Source organism: Oryzias latipes, chromosome 9, assembly GCF_053564925.1.
Source record: "Oryzias latipes strain Hd-rR chromosome 9, Olatipes_Hd-rR_3.1".
NCBI classification, from domain to species: Eukaryota; Metazoa; Chordata; class Actinopteri; order Beloniformes; family Adrianichthyidae; genus Oryzias; species Oryzias latipes.
The window spans coordinates 14,156,280-14,170,764 of NC_136245.1; the positions used below are offsets into that span (position 1 = coordinate 14,156,280).

The 14,485-nt window shown below is 39.7% G+C and overlaps 1 protein-coding gene across 1 annotated transcript; it reads left to right on the forward strand.

Moving 5' to 3' along the window:
- The first annotated feature begins 4,373 nt into the window (after nucleotides 1-4,373).
- On the forward strand, nucleotides 4,374-11,622 carry npy8br (neuropeptide Y receptor Y8b). The gene is made up of 2 exons (XM_004072728.5): nucleotides 4,374-5,173; nucleotides 8,894-11,622. The coding sequence occupies exon 2, from the start codon at nucleotides 9,035-9,037 to the stop codon at nucleotides 10,121-10,123; it is 1,089 nt and encodes a 362-aa protein (XP_004072776.1). The 5' UTR covers nucleotides 4,374-5,173; nucleotides 8,894-9,034; the 3' UTR covers nucleotides 10,124-11,622.
- Nucleotides 11,623-14,485: the final 2,863 nt, after the last annotated feature.

A 14,485-nucleotide genomic window follows, 5' to 3' on the forward strand; every position in this document is an offset into this window, starting at 1 on the left:
GTGAAAATGATAATAAAAATAATTCTTGTCTAAAATTTAGTTTTCAAATATTTACATTTTGTTCCACCTACTCCCATGTTATTTTAAACAAAAACTAAAATTGAAAACAATGATAGGCCTTACTTTTTGAGTTACGCCCCGATCCTTCTCCACAAAAACCTCTATGATCCTGTTGTAAAAGTCTTCCTTATTTTCCTTTTGTTTAATGAGTCTCCTCTCTCAATGGAAATTATGGCCAATTAAAAAAGATTCCTTTGGTCTGTTCTGTTTCTACTGTATGTTATTAGTCTTTTTGATGCGGAGAATGACCTCTCCACTGATGCTGTTGTAGTTAATACAGGGAGAGCTGGAGTAACTTTGTTGCCTCTGGAACAGTCTGGATTAGCTTCCAGCAGCTTGAACTGCTTCTGGTAATGCACCAGTATTGCTACACAGCAGCTGTAAGCTCACATCTGCCCCCTAGTGATGCTCACCTAACCGGCAGATTTTTCTTCACACTTACAGTCAGCACTGTGACCGCACGTCATCGTTGAAATTGAGTCCAGCAGTCAGAAATGAGATGAAGCGCTCTGGAGCCTCACCCGGAGTTTCCACTACGTATGTGATTGCTTAACGCTCAAATTCTGCAATTTTATCCCCAGAAACTGTGGAAAATGTGTCGAGTCAACGGAAAATGTATCTTTAACTCGGAGCAGTGTTAAAGAACATTTTAAAGAATATCACTTAATGCACGATACTTTTTTATAGCCGTGCCTAACTTGTCTCATCTGACCGCACGTCACTTAAAAAAAGGACTTTGTCACTTATAAATTCACTAGTGAAAATCATGCAAAATCATTTTTGAGCCTTTAAGTGCATAATAATGTTGATGCCTCACGAAAAGAAACCCCAAAGGGGTATTTTGATCCATTCACACATTTCTGAGTATTATTCGAAAAACCTGTGCTCTGAGCACCAGCCCCTCCCAACCCCAGAAGACGAAGGGTTCGCCCGAGCTGATGGAGACAAGTGAGAACAGCCCCTTCCAGGAAGAGTCTGCACTGCCAGTACCACCCTCAGGCTAGCACACACCCACCTTCCCTACAGAGCAAGCAGTGTTTGGCAAAAAACACTTTCCTTTTATTAGCACAATATGCATATCCATCTTTGCAAAACTTTGGATGTTGTTTGTTGTCTTGGGCAAAATGCAGACACGCTCTAAGCTGACGTCGTAAAATGGGCGGCATCCACACGGAGCGAAAGCCAAGTCGTCTTACTTCTGGGTTGGAAAATAACTAACATTTAATAAAAAACTTGTTTTTTGTGTACCAAAGGTAATACATTACCATATACATATATGGTTTACTATAAAAGGCTTAGGAAGCATAGTATAGGCTCTTTAAAGCAAGAGCAATCCTTAAAACAGCATTAAATCTACACAGTGCAAATGAGATTGTTGTAACCTCACCTGAAGAAACCACAATCAAAAGAAAGTTATGCAATCGTGGAAAAAAAGCCACAACATAAAGTTTTGTTGTTCGAAAGTTGCACAGGATAAATGATGTATATAAAAGGAGTTCATCCATCACTGTTTTCCTCCCCTGCCTTGCAAACTACAGTATAGATTTTATTCATCTGACTTCACAAAGCTCGACCAATGTTTGAGTGTTTGGCTAAGTCGCAAACAGACCTTTAGTCTAAGTTAATATTTACACTATTATTATCAATATACAAAATGTTGATATCTGCATATACAGTTTGTGTTTCTGTTATCTGCTGTGTTTTTTCAGCTCCCAGACAGACCGACTCTTTATGACAAGCGTATCCATTTCCAGAGTTTTGAGCACAAGCAAAAAGGGCAGAGTGAAAGGGCAGTCTTCCTGATTCGTGGAATTCATACTTTAAATCTGAATTTTATTTAAACAAAAATAATCTAGACATTACAAAGGAGAGGAAAAGGAGTCACTCCTAGTGTGAAGCATAAAGCAACAACAGAGGTGGGGACAAGTTAATCTTGATGGAATTTTATTGATTTACACTGCCACACACAAAAAACTATTAACTATTTTTCCGCAAGAACCATTTGTACAGAGGCTTTATGTAACACAAGACTGTCTGAATCCATATAAGGCCATTTTCCATAGAAGACAAAACAGTTGATTGCAGCTGCCAAATAAAAGATAAGATCGAAGAGTGACAAAAAAATGGCACTGGAGAGCAACATAACTCATCAAAAATCTGTTTTGAGCTTTTCAACTGTGTTTTGTTTTTTCCTGCTCTGTTCTGTTTCTGGCCTCCTTGATTGATGTGTAAGTTGAAAATAAAGATGTTCCCAGCCACATGGGACAGGACAAATTTCAGGTTGTCACTCCCCAAGTTGAAGTGGACATTATTGTTTTGCTCTTATAAACCAAGTCCACACATTTGTAATCTTGAAAGACTTGACACCCATGCCTCCGTGTCAAGTAAACACCCACAGAGCTGTTGTTGGTGGTGGCAAGTCATTTCACCGTTCAGCTTCTCAGACAAACAGCTATTACAGCTCTCTCAAGCAGCCTCCACTCAAAGCAGGAGTGTGTGGGGACAGTGTGAAGAAGCAATTAACAATCTGTTGCACAAGCACAGGAGGTGCAAAAATGATTTTAAAATAGTTTAAGGTGCTAACATCAAAGGCTTGTGAAGGGGGGCTTTAATCATGTTGTTTCATGCACTTTAAATGTTAGACAAATACAGAGAAATGCACAGAAAGATGCTAAAGCTGCAGATAACCTTGCACAATCAACACAAAAGTGTTCACATATATTAAATGTGGCCCAACCTTTCTACATAAGACATCTTTATACTGTAAATATAATGACATTTAAAATATTTTGCAGTTTAATCACTAGGAAACATTCAAAGAACACACACTTGTTATATCGAAAGTATAACAGACATGTATAAACTTTGCTTTTTTTAAGGTCAGAGTCTGATGTTGAACGGGAAAGCGGCTCTCAGTCCTCACTTTAATTAATTTTAAAGGTGTTTCACAAGTTTGGAACTTTAAAGGTTATAGGATCTTCCACACCAAACTCATTCTTTGTTTTGTGCAGTGGTATGCAGTCATGTTGGAAATAAATCATATATCTCCAAACCGTTTAACCCTTTTACACCGGAGACGTTGCTGGCGACACTAAAATAACACATGATATTTCACATACTGTAACTCTTGGACGGTTTATGCGATCAGCGGGAATCTGGTGATTCTGATGCAAAAAAAATCTGCTTTTCGTATCGGCTGTGTACTGATATGCAACACATTAAGTTAAGCTTTTTTCTGCGATAGAATCAGTTTATTTATGTGGATTGTGTAGTCCTTTCACTGCTGTGTAGTGTTGCATAGCAGCGCAAAATTGCTTTTCTCTCCTTCAGAGTCTGCTGGAATTATGTTGCCTCAGTGGTTGAAGAGTTACGGTAGTCGAAAGGATTTCAACACTGGAGAAAAAAGGTTAATAAAGCTTTTCAAATTTCTTTTACTTAAACTCAAAAGCAAATCCCACACCATAATACCCTGTCCACCAAATGTCAGACAACTACCAATCTCTTGGCAGATTTGTCCATTAGATTTCCAGGTGAAGAAGTGTGAGTCATCACTCCAAGGACTGCTCTGGTGTCCAGGTGCAGACTGTTTTACATCACTAAATGTGGTAACTGATGGTTTGGATGTAAATGCTCTATTGTGGAACCCCATTCATTGAAGCTCTCTTCAGCTGAAGGCCAAAGGAAAAATGCGGAAGTCTGTAACTTTCCCCCAGCCCCAATTCTTTCTACTTTGTTATACTAATGACAGTTCATTCATTCATTCATCTTCTAATCCGTTTGTTCCCTTTCGGGGTCAAGGGGCTGCCGGAGTCTATCCCGGCCACTTGTGGGCAAAGGCTGGGGACATCCTGGACAGGTCGCCAGCCTGTCGCAGCTATTAACAGTTGACTGTGGAATATTTAGCACAATTTGCATTGTGTCCCAGTTCCCCACTGGAAGTTCCTGAGAGCTGAACATTCTTTCACAAACGTCTGCACTCACCCAAGTCATGCACCTGTGACCACATGGAAGTCATTGCAACACCTGAATTAGATTATTTGGATGGATGAGTTCAAACTTTTGACAATGCAGGGCAGGGTTTTAAAGTCCTCCGTGACATTTTGCTTTAATAAAAACATTCCTATTACCAGTGGTATTTTAATTATGACAATGAAGTTTTTAACCAAAATCCCACAACCTAAATGTCTTAAAAAGTCATATTTCATGTTTATCTGAAGCATCTGTTGACAAAATCTCTTCTGCATGGGCGTGGTAATTGGTGATAAATTGAGTGTCCTGGCTATTGTAGGCCGAACACCCTGGACAGTGTGTCGCGGGGCCCTGGAGCAATCGCCGGCTCCTGGGAGGCAAGCTGTTGGCCAGACAGAGACCCACTCCGGGATGGAGAGCCAGCCTGCTCTGGCCTCCAGAACTTCATGATATTTTTCTTATTTTAATCGAGGCAATAATCAAAAAGGTCTCCTGATTATATTCTCGTTTTTGTTTTTACCCCTTCCTGGTTAATGGGACAGCAAGCCTTAAAAACTTGGTCAGAGAGAGAACACAAATGCGGAGAACACATTTAGGACTTTAAATTCAAGTTTAATTTTAAATCCGTGGAAACCACATTATAGTCTACCCTCAATAGCTTTATGGGAATTAGTTCTGAAAAAAAAAAAAAAAGGAATGGTAGTCTTTGCTGGGGCTCCGGTTCCCCCCATATCAATATAACAGCAGCATCTTCTCCTACTGGATTAAATGATTGAGTTAACCTCCAGGGTTGAAGCCCTCATTTCCTTACTCTGGTACAAGATTAAGGTAGGATCGTGCCCACGATGTCACAGATTTCAAACAAACCAAGTCGAATTTGGCATAAAACCTTTTCGCTATTGGCGCGCCAGCACACGCGTGTTCCCTCCCTTATGCGCGCCACGGAGAAGTTATTATGTAAGATATTTTCAGTCACATCTCCGCAGGAGTCACGGGCATGAAGTGGCTTTGAGAGGCATTGCTGCTTTTTTCACGAATCCTGTCAGGACACACCTTTCTCCTCCTCCTCTATCGCGACCACAAACTCCACCGAGTCTCACCTGATGCGCAATTGAGCCTGGATCCCGGAGGAAACAAGATTTCGGTAAGAAAAGACGAGTCTTTTTCAGTCATCAGTAGTCATATGTGACTGTTATCAACAGCACGGGTCTTCCTGAATGACTCACTTTTCCTGTGAAGTCTGAAGACTTTTTTGTTTGACAATATTCCCCAATTTAAGGTTAATTTTCAGCCTGTGTGGTACATTTTTTAAAAAGCGCAAACGGCTGCTATGCTCATTGTTTTTCCCTTTGTAATAGCCACACCTATCCTCATTAAACACGTGTTTAAAGCGCTCTCAGAGCGTGTTCTTTAAGGCAGATGAGTGAAAATGCTTGGTGTCCCTCGGACAAGAGTGAACCCCTCACACGACACTGGAGTCCCTGGAGCACAAATCTACGCGCACACTGGGATCCACTACCCCACAGAATTGTCATGCATGGTGTTTCTTCATAATTTAAACTTTTATGTATGTGCAAGTGACTAAACACAAATATGTCGAGTGAGCAACATGAAGGCATTCATTTACTTACAAGTCATCAATTGCACTTAGAGGAGGAAATTTCTGTTTTGATGAATCTCCTAGCTCCTATCAAACATATCATCACAATTCCAAATTCTGCTAATATCCAACAGCTGTTCACATGTTCAGATCTAATAATAGGAAATTATTCCACAAAGAAGCTTCTTGAAGATCTTTCTGCAAGGATTTCTTTTGTTAGGAACACTGTGTAATCACCGCACACAAAACTGCACATCCTAATAGGCTATTACAGCTCATAACGGAGACAGCCACAAGCAATTAATGTCCTACCTGTCAACATTTATCATTGTTAAAAAGTCCTTCATTAAAAGATGAATGCTTTAAATCCTAAAGATGGAACTCGGCTCGAATTGCTGCACTGCAAAACTTATTTCCAGGGAAATTATGTGGGCCAGACATCTCATCCAGTCAGGGTTGTGGATGCACATAATTGAACTCACTCACACACGAAATTCCGACATTCTAGCTGAATTGAAATTGTTTTTCTGTAATGTTTTTCCGGAACATTAATTTGTTTTGTTGGAGCTTGTGAGGATTGCATTGATGTTGAGGCTGGAAATCTGCTGCGTATGTTCTGTGGCAAGTAAAGGTGAAGCCAGACACCAACCTCTACAAAGACAATGAGAAAAAATGATGAATAAAGGGCTGCAATGGTCACACAAAGTGCAGTCTTTATCATCTTTATTGTAATGGAAATTTAGATCAGCAGGCTGTTACAAAACACTTTTTTTTCCCCCCATTAAGCTTCATCAGGGAGTTGGTTATTCTTGTTGGGGAGATTAACATTTTTATTTTATTTTGGCTCACAGCTTCATATTTGCATACTTATATGAATTTTTCCCCCTCATTGTTTTACAAAAAATGGAATCTATTGACATTTTGCACCAATTAAAATTTGATCATAGAGAATCAAAAAGGCTCAAAGTGCAGAAAAATTGAGATTTTGTCCTGCAATAACAGAATGATTTGTGCTTCCCATAATGTATCAGCTTTAGGTTCAATTTTTCAAGTTTTAGGCAGCCACTCTTTCATTAAAATTCTTTAAGTTTTAATCTATTCTTAAAAGTGACTTTTAATAATGATTATGCAGTTTTTTGGCAAAATCAAAAAAACCTGTGTTGTTCTCTAGGTAGGACATAGTTTCTGCAGAGTGACAGTATTTTATTAGAAATTGGCCTCTGAGTTGTGGGTGGAACTGTTGGTGCGGAGTAAGGCTGCCTTCATTTCCAATCATCTCTTTCCCATTAAAAATGAGACGTCATATGGACATGCAGATGCAGTCTAATTCAATCAATTCAGTCAAAAAACAAATCTGGACGTCTACATAACCTACAAACTACTATGGGACAAAAAGGTATTTAGTCAGCAACCAATTGTGCAAATTCTCCCACTTAAAAAGATGAGAGAGGCCTTTAATTTTCATCATAGGTATACCACAACTATGACAGACAAAATGAATTTAAAAAAATCTAGAAAATCACATCTGATTTTTAAAGAATTTATTTGTAAATTATGGTGTAAAATCAGTCTTTGGTCACCTTCAAACAAGCAAGATATCTGGCTCTCACAGACCTGTAACTTATTCTGTAAGAGGATCCTCCACTCGTTACATGTATTAATGGCACCTGTTTGAACTTGTAATCTATATAAAAGACACCTGTCCACAACCTCAAACAGTCAAACTCCATACTCCACTGTGGCCAAAACCAAAGAGCTGTCTAAGGACACCAGAAATACAATTGTTGGGGTTGGGAGAATGTCCTATGGTCAGATAAAACCAAAATAAAACGTTTTGGTAAGAACTATACTCGTGTTTGGAGGAAAAATAATGTCGAGTTGCATCCAAAGAACACCATGCCTACTGTAAAGCACGAGGGAGGAAACATCATCCTTTGGGGCTGTTTTTCAGCAAAGGGACTAGGTTGATTGATCCATGTAAATGATCAATGTCAATGTATCATCAGATTTTGAGTGGAAACCTCCTTCCATCAGCAAAAGCCCTGAAGATGAAACGTGGCTGTGGTCTTTCAGCATGTCAACGATCCCAAACACACAGCCCGGGTAATGAAGGAGTGGCTTCATAAGAAGCATTTCAAGGTCCTGGATCGGCCTAGCCAGTCTCCAGATCTCAACCCCAAAACATCACTGCTTTAGAGGAGATCTGCAATGATGAATGGGCCAAAATAGCAACAACAGTTTTTGAAGACTTACAGAAAACGTTTGACTGCTGTCATTGCCAACAAAGGGTATATAACAAAGTATTGAGTTGAACTTTTTTTATTGTCCAAATGCTTATTTTCCACCACAATTTAAAAAAAAATTCTTTAAAAATCTGACAATATTACATTCTGGATTTCTGGACAGACACCCATTGTCGAAGATGGACGGAAAATAAACGTCTACAAAAACCGCATGTGACCTACAATTAGCCCTCATAAAGACGTCCTGTGGATGTTAAATCTCGACATTAGCCAGACATCATAAAAAAACATGTTGCCTGGCATCACGTTCTGCACCCTCAGGGGACTGACACCGAAAGTTGAAGATGGACTTAGAATAAACGTCTATAACAACCACATCCTAACTACAGTTACCCTTATGAAAACGTCATGTGGACGTTAATACTCAACGTTAGCTGGACGTAAAAAAAAACGTCACCCGGTGTAACGTTCTGCACCCTCAGTGGACCGACAACTGACTTTGATGACAATGTGGACATTTATGTCTTTACAAGAAACTTTGCACAAATTGTTTTTTATACACTCTCACTTGCCAACCCATTACAAAACCCTAAACTAACATTACCAGTGCAACAAAAAAGTGGTGAGTGGTGATTCCAGCCTTACAGTTCTGAGCCAGATGCCAGCTCAAATGAGAAAAATGAAGACGTACATGACTCTAGTAGTCTATAATTGGATGCATTAGAATGGAGCGAAGTGGCCTGCTGATTGTAGTTTGTACATCACAACTACAAGCTTTTTCAAACTTTTTATGTCTGCTCCTCATATACCATGATTTGAATAACGAAATAATCAGAAATGCAATTTTAATCTTACTTTACTTTACATCGTGAGAAAAATTCTACAAGAACATGTTAAAAACACCAAAAACCCAATTTTCGTTGATGTGGGTCTGTAAATAAACCCTGGATCACTTTCTCAGTTGACTAAAAAAAAAATTTGTTTTTCTGATCCAACATTTGTTTTTGTTTTTCTGTTTCAGGCAAAAGACGACTGCAGAGGAGAGTGCCAGAGATTAAAGGCCGGAGAAGATGCAAATGGTATTCATTAAGTAATTACATCAGGAGTGACAGACTGTATCCATTTTGTCCTCTGGCATTAGAGACAACCCGGAGAATCTATCATGGAGCCACAGCACAACACCAATCACAACCAAGCCCTATGGAGAGAGATACCTTGGGATTCCAGCGACGACTGCTCACTCTCCATGAGCGGCACCACCTTCCTTATCGTGGCTTACAGCACGGTCATGGCCGTGGGACTCATTGGCAACTTTTGCCTGGTGTTTGTCATCACGCAGCATAAGGAGATGCACAATGTTACCAACATATTAATTGCCAACTTGTCTTTTTCTGACATTCTCATGTGTATCATATGCCTGCCAGTCACTATTATCTACACACTGATGGACCACTGGATCCTGGGAGACGCCCTTTGTAAGCTCACACCGTTTATCCAGTGTATATCTGTGACTGTTTCCATCTTCTCCCTCGTCCTCATCGCCATGGAGCGCTACCAGCTCATTGTTCATCCGACTGGATGGAAACCTTTGGTCAGCCAGTCGTACTTGGCAGTGGCTGTCACCTGGATTGTAGCCTGCCTCATTTCTGTGCCTTTCCTCTCGTACAGCGTGCTTACCTTTCCATTCCAGAATCTGAGCATCCCTATACCAGTTAGCGAGCAACTGGTTTGCATGGAAATGTGGCCGACTGTTCAAGGGAGGCGAGCTTACACCACCTCCCTGCTGGTCTTCCAGTACTTCCTGCCCCTCAGCCTCATCCTGATCTGCTACCTTCAAATCTACCTACGCCTCAAGAGGAGGAAGGACATGGTGGAGCGTGGCAGGAAGAACAAGGGTTCCGCCAGGATCAATGCAATGTTATTCTCCATTGTGGTGGCATTCGCCCTCTCCTGGCTTCCCCTCAACATCTTCAACACAGTGTTCGACTGGAACCACGATGTGATTCCAACCTGTGGCCATGACATCATCTTTTCGTTTTGCCACCTCATGGCTATGGTCTCCACATGTGTCAATCCCATCATCTATGGGTTCCTCAACAGCAACTTCCAGAAGCAGCTGAAGTCCACAGTGCTGCGCTGCCGCTGCTGGGGGGTGACAGAGAGATATGAGAGCATCCCGCTGTCCACCGTCAGCACAGAGGTCACCAAGGGATCGATCTTGAGTAATGGATCTGTTGGCTTCAACACATAAACTCAATTGAAGGGACAAAGACGTCCACAGATGCACCTCAGCCATCATCGTGTCATCATTCAGTGCTTTTGTTTTTGCTTTGCTCAAGGCAATTGAAAAGTTTACAAAGCTGTAAACTTTACAGCAGTGCTGGGAAAACAGCAGAAAACACTCAGCCAGTCAGTTTATCCCAGAATTGTTTTTTTTTATGAGGCTACATGTCATCGGAAGTAGATAACAAAGAGACGGTGCAAAGGCTGAACAAATACAAGCAACGTAGGACAAGTGTGGACTCTTTGTAGGGAAATATTCTAACTTTTATTTGACTGTAGGTGTTAGCAAAGAGGCAGTTTTTCATCATTAGGAATTTATTTAGACTGTCTGTTTCCCTTGGGTTCAGAGATCTTGTCACCAACTGTGTTTACATGGATATCAGCTGTTATCAGAGGCTTAGCACTCTTTCACCTGCTGTAAATGTTTCTGCTAAAGAGAGCAGTTGGGAACAAAGGCCACTGTAAATGTTTTTTTTTCTTGAATATAGCTGTTTTCTCTTTATGGCAACTTTGAAAAATATTCAGTGACCTGTGTTGTGTTTATAAAGGTGCAAGCAATATGGTGCACAAACTCCAAAAAGCATGCATTCAGTCATAAACCATCCTAATGCTTTTGTAATGCTTTAACTCACTATGGTGTAACAGCGTTTAACCTTGGTTACAGGTGTAAACATCTCATGCCTGACAAGGTATGAGATGAGAGAGGTACAGCAAGATGATTTCTCATAAAAGTGCCCCTCCATTTGTTTGGGGTCACTGAAGTCTATTTCGGCTGTCATCAGGCGAGCAGAGCTGTACGCCCTGGACAAATCACCAGTCCATCAAAGGGTCACCCAATGAAAAACGAGACAAGATGCTGTTTGAGCTTATAGGGACGAATCTGTGTCATCAAATAACTTTTTGAACTTCCAAAAGTAGAAAAATAAACGGAAAGGCCCCTACAGTATGCCGTGCAAACAGTACACAGGACAGAGATATTTGCAATGATTGCAACCCTGCCACCATAATGCTAGTCTCATACAGTGTGCCATACAAAAGCTTCATAACAACAATTAGCAGTAGAAAAATTTTTGTAGGAGTTTTATTTAGCACAAAACAGTTATTGAACTTTATGCTTGTGATCTGAATTAAAGAGCATTTGGTAACAGAAAAGTCCCTTAGTAACCTTCTGCTTTTAATTTTTTGTTATATCTTGTTGCAATAAATCATATTTTTATCTTTCAAGACAATGTTTGTGTTGCAATATTTTGTTTCTAATTTTGGATTATTTGTTATTTGCTTTTCAGACGCCAGCACTCTTTTTCTGCGTCATTTTCCTCTTTTGGAACATATTTGTTTTTATGTCAAAGTTCAAGTTGATCTCATCTCTTAAAATATTCAGAGAGCGGTCAAATCTGAAGGACTGCACCTGGTGTTGTTGTAATGTGATTTATGGTTCGATTTTTTTATAAACATATGTTAACCTCATCTATCTGCAAATTTGACCCCTTTGTGCTTGGTTTTCACCAGCTGATTGTGGATTATTATCTGTTGTGTTATACCACATTCTCACAGTATGTGGGTAAAAAGGCTCACCTACTTCTTCACCTACTTTAAAAGGGGAAACGAATTTAAAAGAGTTAAGGTTAAATTTACATTTTGAAGTGTTGTGGGAACAAGCAACTGGATTTAAAATTTCTTCCTTGAAACCTGACTGATGAAAATGAAGACTGATGATTAAGCTTCTTGGATGAGCGGCAAAATGTTTAAGGTAAGAAGATTTTAAGTCCAGTTACGATGACTCAACTTCAAGACAACACCACCTGGATGAATAAGAACCTCCACCAGGTTTAGTTGACCTATACATTCTATCAATGGACTGTTATTAAATGTATTCATTACCTTATTTACCGGAATTATTGTCTTTTAAGGTTATTGTTCAAAGGCAGTCTAAAAATCAAAGTAGTGAAATATGCCTGGACAAAAATTGATGCACCATCAACCTAAACATCAAGCGAATAATTTTTGCAGCCATTAATAAGACATCTGCACCTTTCAACAGATATTTTGGTACAATAACAAATTATTCCAACTGTCTCTAGTTTGAAGAAGAGCTCCTTCAGACAGCATGGTTGTGTTCAAATTACTTCCCTTCTATGACTTAGTGCACTATAGTGCATTTGCCATTTTATAGTGCTGTCTGAATTTACAATTCCGGAATCCAGAAATTTCCCAGAAGTCTGCGAAAAATCCGTGCACATGGATGCTCACCAGATTGGCAAGTATAGACCATATTGCATTGCGTTTGAACAATTTTTGAAGTGAAATAAATGTATTTTAATTTAAAATTTATAAACTATCTATGTTTTCATCATCAGAACACAGTGGATTAATAAAAAGTCTTCATAAAATGTTCATATTTATTAGGTTTTTACTTCGGGAAATCAGTAAGGTCGTATTTGCTATTTAACCCTTCTGCTATCCTAGGCACTTTATCATTGGGAGTTGGGTCATCTAGACCCACAAGACAGTGCAGTGCGCTGTACCTTTTTTCTTCAATGATTTGTGATCTTCACTGGTTTCCATGGATTACATGAAATCTTCTTCACCTTTATCCACCTTTGTGCTATCCTATAGGGTCAAGATGACCATTGACGTGTTCTCTCTACCATGACAAAGGTGGAGAGGATTTCATGTAATCCATGGACACCAGTGAAGATCACAAATCATTGATGAAAAAAGGTTCAGCGCACTGTCTAGTGGGGTCTAGATGACCTCACTCCCAATGTCAAAGTGCTTAAGACAGCACAAGGGGTACGGGTGGGGTCATAGGATAGCACAAGGGTTAAAAGAAAATAGAATTGCCTTTAAAATCCAGGGTATTAGACTGTCCCACACTACATAGTTGTTTAGTAGTTTTGGGGTAGTGAGACAATTCACATACAGTCCATGTGTCATTTCTTTCCACTGACTTTCAATACTTCCTAATTGTCCAATGTTTTTTGTTCCCAGCTCTTGCTGTTTTAAATTTTGTGGCTGTTAGAGTCATGTTGCTGTTAAAAGATAATGAGCTGCGTCTGAGATTATATTTTCTAGCACTCTGCAGTACTTTTTGCCCCAGATTCAGCAAAACGTACCCAGACCATAAATAGAGCCTTCTCTGTGTTTAACAGTAGGGGCAGTCTTCTCTTCTTAGTAAACTTAATTTCTGCATCAATGAAAATAGCCCTTTTGTTGCCAAAAAGCTCAGGTTTTGCCTCATATCTCCAAAGGGTATTATTCACAAATATTTTAGAGCTCTATTTTAATATATGAAAAGACTATATGAAAGACTTGGTTTCATATAATTCTGACCGGGCAAAAACTGCAATGATTAATTTCTTCTCCATGATCAATTTTCAAACGGTTGGTACTTCTGTGAAATAATAGTGATGCCATCCCTTCGTCATTACCAATTCCAAAACCATGATTGGTCAAAGTTCAACCTGGTTAAACTTGCAACACACGTTAAATGGCATTTTGTGCGTGGAGCCAAAAAAAGGTTGTAGAAATTTGCATACCCACACCTGGACCTGAGAGTTCTGAACGTGGAAGCCTGAAAAGCGCATTTATGCGTGTTTACATAGACTTTTAATCAGAAGTGGCTGCTTGAACACACATTTCTGAGGGTGATGTGACCATAGCTAACACGCTTGCTCCTTCTATTTTTGGATGGTCACCAAACAGCTTAGTAAAAACTGCCACCATGTAAGATTTGAAATATTTTACCAAAAACGTTCTTAGAAAAACAACGTTTTTTTTTTGTATTTACCTAATGTACATCAAAATGGATCAAACTCTTCTTCACAATGTAAATCCAGGTCAACAGACTTTGAGTGTTTGTGTTGGAGGCCTTTAAAAGACAGGAAATACCCCTGCGACCCATGAGGAGAACAAATAAAAGGCTTTATCTGTTTACACTGGTTTTCATACACCTCAGAACATTCAGCCTAAATGTCTTAGCTGTTAACATGAGATGATGGGGGGGCTCTTTTTTTTCAGACGTTGCGTAATCAAGTTAAACTCCTTGTGGACGGAAGTGCAGAAAGGACAAATTCCTCCCCTTTTTATGAATATTTCAAAATGTTTCTTAGGTCAAGCTAAGTGCGCTGCTTCTGTGTGCATTATTTAGGGAAACGTCTAAGATCGCTAAATTTTTAGATGCTCTTTTAGTGTTGGAAACGTGGGTGTTCTCTTTGGAGTAGAGAATGCTGCATCAATGTGTTCAAAGGGAGCCCATTTGAGTGGAGGGAAAGAACATAAGGTTCTTGCATTTGGTTCTTAGGGTGACACGTGATGCACTGAAGGAAGT